The sequence below is a fragment of the Alosa pseudoharengus genome, unplaced genomic scaffold (genome assembly GCF_046254945.1).
Source record: "Alosa pseudoharengus isolate Yale_2024_CS ecotype anadromous, Long Island Sound unplaced genomic scaffold, YU_APseudo_1.1 YU_APseudo_1.1_scf_9, whole genome shotgun sequence".
In the NCBI taxonomy this organism is placed as follows: Eukaryota; Metazoa; Chordata; class Actinopteri; order Clupeiformes; family Clupeidae; genus Alosa; species Alosa pseudoharengus.
In genome coordinates, this window is record NW_027468881.1 from 24,104,677 (window position 1) to 24,116,935 (window position 12,259).

At 41.6% G+C, this 12,259-nt stretch overlaps 1 protein-coding gene across 3 annotated transcripts in view; it reads left to right on the plus strand.

The window, feature by feature from the left end:
* iqsec2b (IQ motif and Sec7 domain ArfGEF 2b) overlaps positions 1 to 12,259 on the plus strand; it is a 34,962-nt gene that overhangs the window by 16,447 nt on the left and 6,256 nt on the right. For 2 of the 3 annotated variants that reach the window (XM_076276963.1, XM_076276964.1), the window contains exons 5-12: positions 121 to 282; positions 1,369 to 1,491; positions 3,812 to 3,978; positions 4,948 to 5,087; positions 5,226 to 5,351; positions 6,061 to 6,160; positions 9,685 to 9,846; positions 10,226 to 10,426. In XM_076276963.1, coding sequence (XP_076133078.1) covers positions 121 to 282; positions 1,369 to 1,491; positions 3,812 to 3,978; positions 4,948 to 5,087; positions 5,226 to 5,351; positions 6,061 to 6,160; positions 9,685 to 9,846; positions 10,226 to 10,426 — 1,181 coding nt within the window. Of the gene's footprint in view, positions 1 to 120; positions 283 to 1,368; positions 1,492 to 3,811; positions 3,979 to 4,947; positions 5,088 to 5,225; positions 5,352 to 6,060; positions 6,161 to 9,684; positions 9,847 to 10,225; positions 10,427 to 11,472; positions 11,523 to 12,259 lie in introns of all 3 variants that reach the window. The other variant, XM_076276962.1, reaches the window with a different exon arrangement.

Consider the following 12,259-nt stretch of genomic DNA (forward strand, 5'->3'; position numbering starts at 1 on the left):
TTGTGGTATTGATGATGTTGATTGCTGTTGATTATGATAATGATAATGATAATGGTGGTAACGATATAATGATACTGATGCGGATGGCCAATACATTCCCTCGTCTCTTCCTCCCTGCAGGAAGCCAGAGAAGGGCATCCAGTACTTGATCGAGCGGGGCTTCGTGTCGGACACGCCGGTGGGCATTGCCCGCTTCATCCTGGAGAGGAAGGGCCTGAGCCGGCAGATGATTGGGGAGTTTCTGGGCAACCGGCAGAAACAGTTCAACAAGGACGTGCTGGAGTGAGTGCACTAGGGGACGGAACAGATGGGGTAGTACTAGCGGTGGCACTAACAGTTGTGACAATTACTGTAAAGGTCCAGTCAGCGATTGTGAAGGAAGTTGCGTTTGTTTGGGGGTTTGGTTTTTTAAGCCCCCAACGTCATCTTCGAGGCAGCGCTGCATGGAAGGCACTAGGGTTAGGGTTAAGGTTAGGGTTAGGTGCCTTGAAGTCGACGATCACAGCACTGCCTTGAAGTCGACAATGGGGGCTTAAAACACCATCGAGAGTTTGTGTTACTATTTATGCATAAGCAGACGCTTTTGTCCAAAACAACGTACGTTATATTTTAACCAAGGACAAACTAAACACGCCAGCGAGGTAGCTCACCCCTACCTTCGGTATTCCTAGAGAAGCTCCACACAATGTTTCATTTTTGTTTGGGGGACCCACTTTGTTTGTCTGAACCTGGGCTGCCTGCCTACATTTTTTTTTTTTTTTTTTACAGTGTACTCACAGAATGGCCACCTAGTGGTCATGAGGAGATGATTGCTGAATGTGACAAAGAAATGTTGGGCTTGAAATCACGTATGATCGCTGACTGCACCTTTAACAGTCAGTGGCATACACAGAATTAAGCCTTGTCCTGGACCTTCAATGGAGATCACCTTTGAAAGAATAAAGCTTTTAACTTAGGACTAGCCTTAATCTATGTACGTGAAACCAGCCCAATGTGCGAGAAGTTGTCAGTTTTGTTGTTTCCTAAAGCAATCACACTAAGCCTCTATGATATATGATGTAGAGTCTTGACTAGTCCTCACATGACAAGGATTATTAAAACACAAATATTATAGTCCTCACAAATGAAGTTTTAGCGTCACATCTGTAAAACATGACAGGATGTAGTAGAACAAGAAAGACACTTGATGCAGAAGATGAAATAGATGATTACTGGAATTACAGGAAATGTCTTGAGCGCTTGTCCAAGTTAAATGAATGTTCATTAAAAGCACCCTTAGACTTAATTTCTTTGTGTATTAAACTAAATTAAATGAAAGAGATAAATAACTGTGATCTGTGTGTGTGTGTGTGTGTGTGTGTGTGTTAGCTGTGTGGTGGATGAAATGGACTTCTCTGGTATGGACCTAGACGACGCCTTGAGAAAGTTCCAGGCTCAGATCAGAGTGCAAGGAGAAGCCCAGAAAGTGGAGAGACTAATCGAGGCATTCAGGTACACGTGTGTGTGTGTGTGTGTGTGTGTGTGTGTGTGTGTTTAAATGTGCACATGTGTGTGTATCTGCAGATGCACATGCTCCGATGAGATTGTTTCTAGTGCTTGTTGATATTGTGTTGATATTTGTGGCATTCCAAGTATGTGGTTTCGTGACCTTGGTAAGTTACCGTAAGCAACATCCAAAAGAGGAGCACTGTGGCTTTATCTTTCTTCCCACACATTGATGGGGTAATATAGCCTGTACTGTAAGCCTTGGTGCTTTGGTTAGGTACGTCTGACAAATACAGTTGTACTCATAAGTTTACACACCTATGCTAAAGTTGACTAAAAAGAGGAATACAAAATCATCTTTTGGAAATTGATCTTAATGCCATAATTAAAAATTGAGGAAAAATCCAACCTTTAAGGACACCAATTTTTTTTGTTAATGAATAATGTATTGTAAATAAATAAATGTTCCTCCTTAAAATACAGGGGGCATAAGTATACACACCCCTATGTTAAATTCCCATAGAGGCAGGCAGATTTTTATTTTTAAAGGCCAGTTATTTTATGGATCCAGGATACTTTGCGTTCTGATAAATTTCCCTTGGCCTTTGGAATTAAAATAGCCCCACATTATCACATACCCTTCAACATACCTAGAGATTGGCATGGGGTACTTTCCATAAGATCATCTCTCAATGCAAATCAAACTAGCTATTAGGCTAACTGAAATAAAACCATGCCAATCTAGAGATTGGTATGGGGTACTTTCCATAAGATCATCTCTCAATGCAAATCCAACCAGCTATTAGGCTAACTGAAATAAAACCATGTCAATCTGTAGGTATGGTGAAGGGTAAGTGAGGATGTAGGGCTATTTTAATTCCAAAGACCAAGGGAACTTTCTAAATAAAAATCTGCCTGCCTCTATGGGAATTTAACATAGGGGTGTGTATACCGGTACTTATGCCCCCTGTATTTTAAGGAAGAACATTTATTTATTTACGATACATTATTTATTCACAAATTCACAATTAAGGCATTAAGATCAATTTCCAAAAGATGATTTTTATTCCTTTTTTAGTCAACTTTAGCAAGGGTTGGCTGGCACAACTGTATACTGGAAATTAATTTGAGTTTAAAATGCTGGTGTATGTTACTGAGAAATGATTATGGAACGAAAAACTACATCTGTCTCTCTGTCGCACACACACATGCTAGGCCTCCTCCCTAGGCGTGTTCAGAAAACTCCTAAAAGCACACATGTTCTCTGAGGCATGAGGCGTTTGGCCTCTGACCCCCCATTCCCTACCCCTCCCTTTTGTTTGTTAAAGCGATGGTTCGGAGTAATTTCACCCTAGGGTCCGTTGCACCATGACCCCGAGCCAAACACCCTCCCAGAACCTTTTTTCCCTTGGTCGAACCCTGGTCGAGTAGCGCTATCAAAAACTAATGACGTTCTGCAGTCGTGATGGAACCAACTTTTATCTCGTAAATTACCCCACTAATAATGCCCTGAATGGTACGAAACTTCTGCAGTAGTACAACTACGACCTTTAGTCCAATAACAAGGCATTAGAAAGTTTGTAAGTGCACCAGGAATTTATTTAAATAAGACTTGCCTGATTATCTGCTACTATACCGCTGCATCGACGTTTCTTCCGTGATTTGGGAAAAGCCTGTAAAAGTCCTGGCAGGAAGCATGCATAAGGATGTAGATCCAAGAATGCACTAATATTTTGTTCGTAGTCCAGTTTGCAACAATTATTAGTTATTACTAAGTTGTAAACACTTCGGAAAAAAATATTTAAAACTGGATATACCAAAAAACGTTGATGTAATCGCTTCCTGCAAGGACTTTTACAGGCTTTTCCCAAATCACGGAAGAAACGTTGACGCATCGGTATAGTAGCAGATAATCAGGCAAGTCTTATTTAAATAAACTCCTGGTGCACTTACAAACTTTCTAATGCCTCGTTATTGGACTAAATGTCGTAGTTGTACTACTGCAGAAGTTTCGTACCATTCAGGGCATTATTAGTGGGGTAATTTACGACATAAAAGTTGGTTCCATCATGACTGCAGAACGTCATTCGTTTCTGACGGCGCTACTCGACCAGGGCTCGACCAAGGGAAAAAAGGTTCTGGGAGGGTGTTTGGCTCGGGGTCATGGTGCAAAGAACCCTAGGGTAAAATTACTCCGAACCATCGCTTTAAGCAACCTTGGGTATCCTGAAAGGCTCTATATAAAATTTAGCCATTATTATTATTACACACACACAGTTACACACACACACATTGCAACTGCTCTACTTTTTTTCTTGTCTTACAGTCAGCGGTACTGTGTGTGTAACCCAGCCCTGGTGCGTCAGTTTCGGAACCCAGACACGATCTTCATCCTGGCGTTTGCCATCATCCTCCTCAACACGGACATGTACAGCCCCAACATCAAACCAGAGAGGAAGATGAAGCTGGACGACTTCATCAAAAACCTCCGAGGTGAGATTCTGAACACTATGCCCACGTTTCCTGACTAGCTGCAATCGGTGGTGAAGCAGCGCCCTCTTGTGTTGATTGGTGGTACAGTTGGGGGGAATGAACTTGTGAAAACACAGTTAAGTGTAGAGATCCAATTCTCTAGCCTGGTTGACACCAGACCGTTTCTCAAATCTCATTTGAGATAGAGAGTGGGTCTATGAAGCCTTCATTGACTTATGACTTCCAGAGGGGTAACGAGCAGTGCAATTAATGGAATCCTTTCCAGATGGACCTGCAGAGCAAATTTGTTAACAGGTCCATCTGGGTTCACCCAGGCTACAGATAAGATTCTTATTTTTATAAAGTGGTATGAAATGATGGTGATATAGTCAAGTCAAGTCAAGTCAAGTTTATTTATATAGCACATTTCATACACAGAGGTCATTCAATGTGCTTTACATAAACAAAACCAAACAATAATAACAAATAAAAAGCATAGAAAGGCAATATAGTCAAAGAATAGTTAAAAGGTAAAGATCATAATAAAAAGAAAACATAAAACACAAGGTAAAATAATTTAAAAATAAAGGATAATTAGTAAGCAAAAAACAAAGGCAAAAGTATAAAAGATAAAGTAGAATAATTATCAAGGCAGATTCAGAATTTGTAACTCGGCACAGTTAGCAGAAAGCATCTGAGAACAGTTTGGTCTTAAGTCTAGATTTAAAACTGGCTACAGTTGGGGCCTTTTTGATGTCATCCGAAAGTTGATTCCACAGCTGTAAAAAGTAAACCTATGATGAACAATTTGACATGTCAAAATGAAATAACCTAGACCACCTTCATCTTTCCCTTTCCTCTATTCCTTTCCTGTCCTCTCTTCTCCTCCTCTTCCTTCTCTTCTATCCTTCTCTTCTCTTCTCTTTTCTTCTCTCATATCTTTCTCTTCTCTTCTCTTCCGCTCCTCTCTCCTCTCTCCTGTGCCTGAAGGTGTGGATAATGGGCAGGACATCCCCAGGGATCTCCTGGTGGGGATCTACCAGCGCATTCAGAAGTGGGAGCTGAGGACCAATGACGACCACGTGTCCCAAGTCCAGGCGGTGGAGAGAGTGGTGGTCGGCAAGAAGCCAGTGAGTCCATCACAACAACTTTATACTGCAACCTCATGGAGAAACTTTAGATTCTGACTTCAGGAGCACTCTGGCTTCAGTAGTGAAGTGATGTGTATCTATGTGTGTGTGTGTGTGTGTGTGTGTGTGTGTGTGTAGGTGCTGTCTCTGCCCCATCGTAGGCTGGTGTGTTGCTGTCAGCTGTATGAAGTCCCTGACACAAACCGACCCCAGAGAACAGGAGTTCATCAGAGAGAGGTCTTCCTCTTCAACGACCTGCTGGTGGTAAGACTCTTAATCTTCTCACACACTCTCGGCAATTTGCCCGGCACTTGTCGAAAAAGTTTAAATCATTTTTTGTCGTCAACTGTTTTTTGCCTGTGATCGCTGAATTGCATTAACATTCTGTGGGCTCTGGTTGCTAATGTCTTGCAATTTGAATGGGGCTTTGGAGGGACCTTACTTCACTAACATTCTTGATTAACACACACAGATCTGTGTAATAACAGGCCAGTGTTGGCCAAATGGATAAAAAAAAAATTCTGCTTGTAGTTACAGTAAATTCATTCTAGTTTATAATTATTATTTAAAAAAACGTTTTAACTAAACGAAAAACAATATTGTAATTGTTCTTTTTGAAAAATTCACTTCAGCTGTGTAGATTATGGAGTCGCTATGGCAACCTTGGAGGAGTCGCCACGGTCACTACAGTTCCTCTATCTGTAACGGCCACAGCTCTAGGGAGTAGCCAATGCTAGTTTATTTCACAGTCCTGGGACCAAGAGATAACATATATATGACCTATGACATATATATATATATATATATATATATATATATATATATATATATATATATAACTTTTTCAAACTGTTTACTGTTTATTTTTTGAATATATAATGTTCATATTCTGTAAGTCGCTTTGGACAAAACAGTTTTAATGTGCATGAATTTGGGATTTTCATTGACCCTAATCTTTTTTCCACTCCCTCAGGTCACGAAGATCTTCCAGAAGAAGAAGACCTCTGTGACATACAGCTTCAGACAGTCCTTCCCATTGGTGGAGATGCAAGTCCACATGTTCCAGAATTCCTGTAAGGCCTCTCCTCTATCCTATCAGGCCTTTGCCTTCACCACTCTCACCCTCTCTTATATGTGTTCAATTTGCCAATGAAAACATTAATGCTTCATTAGGTTTACACAGTATTCACCTGTGTCCTGATCCACCAAGCCATGGTGTCATTTGCTTATACAAATCCTAGTGATGATGAAAAATCAATATTAAAGCAACACCAAAGCACTTTTCCTGTCGCACGCACGCTATTTGTTTATCAAGCACTGGCTTTGGAAATAACAAGGTCTACAGACAAGGTAGAGTAGGTTGCATGATTTTATGAAAGTATGATGTATTGCGACATCAGAAGCAAGTCAAATTTGTAGTTTCTTATGTCTCATTCCATCGAACTACAGATCCGCTACCTGATCTGGCAAATTTGCATAGTGCGGTTATAGCCGATAGAGGGTCGCGAAGAGAATGCAGAAATGCCGTTCACCCTGTTACGAGTTGATGAACCACTGAAACGATTTTGGAAACAATATTTTAGGGTACAAAAAAGTCTTTGGTATTGCTTTAAAGGAACCATATGTAAGAAATGTATTTCAATTAATCATAAAATGGCCCTGATATGTCACTAGACATTAAGAAATCATGTTCATTTCAAATACTTATATCACTGACAACAGTAGTCCGGCCAAGATATTGTCATTTAAAAAGTGAAGTTGCAGCCCTCAACTGATGTTGATGTTGTGTTTTGTCATTGTCGTGGCAGATATTCAGACTCGGGCCAGAAATTAAGTCCAAACATCTTGCCTACAACGTAACAAAAATACACCATTGTAAGTGCTGAAGTCAAAAACCCAAAAAGAAGGCTCAAAAGTCCGGCAGAGTTCCGTGCAAAAATTCCTTTAATGACTACATAGCGCAAAGCCTGAGTGGATCGCACGATCGCACTCCCGAACAAAGGTAGAACTCTCTTACTTATACCCCTCCAAAATGCTGACACAACACTACCCCGAACGAACTTTTCACCTTAAGTTTATGGAAAGTTCAGGGGTGTACAGTATAGAGTGATCACAGGTCATACATTGTGCATGGGTTAAATATCGCTCACCCCCTGCACTCTCCTACTGGTTGTTATGAGTAGAGCTCGCCCTGTGTAAGCGTTATCTTGCAGCCTCAAGGCCGACTTTGGTTTCTTCAAAAGGCCTAGGCTAAGGCAGCATGAGACACAGTGCAACAAAATGAGACACAGGGCAGCAAACAGAGACATAGGGATACAGAGCGCACGTAGGGGGAATTCTGGTAGAATAGCTTCAGTATGTTAATAGTATTAGTTAAACTTGTTATTTAAAATGTTATAAGAGTATTATGGTTAGGAATAACTTCAGTGTATTACTTGATTATGATTAAGGTTATATGAATACATGCTTTACAGTTTCAAACTCGTTCTCTCATCATGATGTCTGCAACTAGGATAATTTTATACAACATCATGTCATGTTGTGTTTTGGCCTGATGCACCACCCTCTACCTATCTACTAATCACAAAGTCAGTAGTGTTTCGGCATCTGGGTTGGCAACCTCGAGTCAGGGGGGAGGGTAATTTGAAAGTGTTGCAGTACCAGTTTTGGCCACAATCTTACATATGGTTCCTTTAAAGGTGCTCTAAGCGATGTCATACATTTTTTAGGCTAAAACATCACCTCACCATCCGCTAGCTGCCTGTGTCCTGAATACACTGTAAAAAAACGTGATCTCTGTGGACAACCCAGGTTCCAAAAACGGCCACAAAACAACTTGCAAGCAAACCTTGCCCATAAAAACATAACAAACTGTTCCAGCAAATCACCGACGAGATGCACATTTAGGAGAGTTTCAATTGCACTGGAGGGAGGGGGAGGAAGTAGCAAGCTTGCTTTCTGTTTTGTTTGAACAGAAGTGACGTTACCCAGCATCGCTTAGAGCGCCTTTAATCTCATTCAGAATGAGGTGGTTCTTATTCAGCTCAGCAGTACCTCCTCATCACGTGTCTCAGTCCTCACAGGAGTCAATTTAGCCACTGCAATTTTCACAATTGTCTCGGAGGAGAAACCCCCCCAACCCCCCTTGAAACTCTTCTTTCTTGCCTCCAAACATTAAACTGTCTAGCGCCACAGAGTGTAGGGGTTCCTTCTCAAGGGCCCATCATATGGCTTCCCCTATTACATGGCTTAAATGGTGTAAACAAGACAAAATTATCATCACCAATAAAATAACACTTAAGCAATGCGTCCTGTATCATCTGCTTGGACATCAGCAAAACTAAATTAGTGCCACATGGATAAAATTTGACCTTGATCTGCATCTTATAAGGTTGTGTAAGCCTAAGGGTCCTTACATTGGAGGGCTAAAGACCTGGGGCCGTATTCACAAAGCCTTTTATCTTACCACTAGGAGTACTCCTAAATCACACTAAAATATTTTAGCTAGGAGTTTTCTCTTAAAAGTTATTCACAAAGCCATTCAGACCTACTCTTAGTAAAGAAAAATGACAACTCCTAAACTAGGAGTGAGTCTTCATTGCTATGGATGACGTCATTACTCATGCACGAGCTTGACTGAAGTGACCACCTTGATTGGCTGATGATTGTAATGCGGGAATAATTCCAAACACCTCCCTTACGATGATGAGTGACAGGTGACAGGTCTGAGAATGCGTGCGCTACACAAGTAGTGTGAAGGACGGAAGATGATGAATAACTGAATAAAAATGCCTAGCCTAAATGAATAAAGAGTCAGGCAAAACAAATAGCATAGTAGCCTAATGAAACATACGGATTGATGCAGTAGCCTGTCTTTGCAACATTATTAAATTAATCTGTCAGTTTGCAAAGAGGAGAACATTTTAATTTGATTCACAATGAGACATTATATTTAATTTACATGTTGACAATGAGCAGTTTTGGTTGTTGGTGGTGTTATTGCATCCCTTATTATGCCTACAATGCAAAATTGTTCCCTCGCGGAAGCTCCTGTCGCCGCATAGGATTTCAAAACATCGCGACGCAAAATGCCGCAAAAAGCGGTTTGTGAATAGGTCTTAGTGAGTTAGGAGTCCTCTCGACTTCTTTTAAGCTGTCCCAGACTTAGGTGCTACTTTTAGGTCTAAAATGCTTCGTGAATTACTTTTAGTGAAAAAAATTAGGAGTCCTAAAGTTAGGAGTGACACACCCATTATTTTTAGGAGTTGCTCCTAAATTCGCCAGTTAGGAGCTACTTTTAGCCTTAAAATTCTTTGTGAATACGGCCCCTGGACTTGAAGTCCTTGAATTTCCCATTGAGGAAAAAAAGGGAACCCTGGATATATCAAACAAACATCAATAACAAATTCTAATGATGAAAAATGTGTATATCTATATCTGTATCTGTATCTGTATTGGATGTTGTGGACTCTGTTTCTCTCTTTCTTGTATGATGACTTTCACATTATATTCTCTCTCTCTCTCTCCCTCTTCTCTCTCTCTCTCTCTCTCTCTCTCTCTCTCTCTCTCCCTCTCTTTCTCTCTCTCCATCATGCAGACTACCCTCACGGTGTGAGACTGACGTCGGCCATCCCAGGCGGAGAGAGGAAGGGGCTGATCGTGTTCGCGGCTCCGAGTCAGCAGGACCGCACACGCTTCATCAGCGACCTGCGCGAGAGCATCGCCGAGGTGCAGGAGATGGAGAAGTACCGTGTGGAGTGTGAGTAGCTCTCCCTGGTGGCCACTGGGAGGAACGGCTGAGTAGCCAGGACTGCTCAAACTCAGTTCCTCTATTTCTATGCACACCATTCACAATGTGACCTGATATTCCCATTTTCACCTTTCTGAAAGCTTTTACGATATTCTCTGTTGAATGACAGTCAGTGTCCTCTTTTTTTAATCTCTATCACTGCTGAGAACGGCTTTCTGTTTACATGTTTTATCATCTTCTTTTCATCCTGTTTTTTCTTTCTCCCACCATCCCCCCACTCTATCTATTTCCTCCCACTCACTCTCTAATGCGATCTATGCCCCCTCTCCTCTCTCTCTCTCTCTCTCTATCTCTTTCTCTCACTCTCTCTCTCTCTTTCTCTCTGTAGCGGAGTTGGAGAAGCAGAAGGGCGTGATGCGGCCCAGCCTGCTGACGGGCGGTGTGGTCGGGGGGATGGGCAGTGGGGGGATGAAGAATGACGTGGTGAACGGCACCCTGGGAAGGCCCAGTCTGGACGACACCTACGCCCCGTCTGAAGGCCTGAAACGCAGCGCTCTCAGCTCGTCCCTCAGGGACCTCTCTGACGCAGGTAACACATACGCACACACACACACACACACTCATAGACACACAGACACACATACACACTCATAGACACTTACATACGCACACACACACACACACACACACAAACACACTCTCATGTACGCACGCACATACAACACACAGATATACATAAGTAACACACACTAAAATTCACCTGGATGTACATACTGAAACATACAGTAGACGCACACATACGTGTGCACACTCATTGACAATGCTAATCAATAGCACAAGTAAGCACATACCGCTGGAAAAAAAATAAAAGTACATAATCATAATAGAATGTCTATTATATACCCATACATATATTAGCCTGTGCATGTATCTTTTTCTTTTTTTCTTTCTCTTTCTCTTTCACACACACACACACACACACACACTGCCACAGTGTCAGATGGTAGCACACCTGTATTGTGTTATATCCACAGATGACATATTAGAGGTGTAGTATCTCTCTTCAGTGCTAATGTTCAAAAAAGGAAAGAATATGTGTGTGTTTTAAATACCGGTAATACTACTACTACTACTAATAATAATAATAAGCTTTGTATAGCACCTTTCACACACAGAATGCAGCTCAAAGTGCTTTACATTTGGAGTATTTAACACCATAATAGGATAGCTCAGCTATTCAGCTAATAAAGCTCAACAGAATGGATGAATAGCTTTTGTCATCTTAGAATACTAAGCATTTGAAGTTACTAATATTCTAATAGTAATAATATATGCTTATGTCAAGACAAGTCAATTTATTTATATAGCACATTTTACACAACAGGGTTGACCCAAAGTGCTTTACAAATGATTACAATGTTATTGAGAATGCTGAAGAGAATGTGTTACCTGTAAAACGTGTAGAACTTGTAAAAGGGGTATTTGGTATGTGACTTTAAAATGGGTCAACCTACAGTGACCTAATGAGTGTTCGTTTATACCACTCAGTGGTCTAATGATCATTAGTTAATTAGTTGTTAATTGTTAATTGCTCATTTGCTGTGCCCTAACCCAACTCTGATTGGTTGGGCACAGGGAAGCGTGGTCGCCGAAACAGTGTTGGTTCTCTGGACAGTACCATGGAAGTAAGTCTGTCAGACTGAAGATGATTGTCAGTGCACAACCAGATAGCTGCAGCTGCCCCTGGCCTGGGTGTGGCTCTGACCTGGCCCGAGTTGGCCTGGGTCTGGCCCAGTTCCTTCCCAGTGGCAGCAGCAGTTTGGTTCTGTGTTTAAACCCAAAGCCCATTGATGCATGGAGATGGAGTCATGTTGCATGGTGCTTTAATTGGTGTCAAAATGTAGATTTATAAATGGCACAGTTTGTCCCCTTCTGCATGCCGTCATCTGTGTGTGCTGGTCAGAATCAAAGATTTCAGAACAGAGCACAGCATAGCACTCTAGAATCTTTGGTCAGAATGCTCTCAGCATGCATGTGTGGACATGTACTGTATGTCTGTTGTGGAATGCATGTGTGAATCTGTGTCTGCCCTCTAATAAATCAGGGAGGAGCCTTAGTTTGGCATTGTCAGTGAGTTGCATCATTTGTAGTTGTAGCATGTTTGTGGTTGTGTGCGAATGCATGTAGTTTGTATTTCACATGGGGCTGTTTTTATGAGTGAGTTACTGAAACACAGCCTGACAATCACTCTAAACAACTCACCTCCCTCCCCCCACCCCTTTACGACACCCCTCCCCTCCCTCCCCTAAAACTCCACACCCACCTTACACCACCTCCACCCTTACAACTTGTTACATCCGTTTGTAAACTACTGTCTCTCCCCTTTATTCCTTTGCACTGAAATCTCTCGCTCACCCCTTTC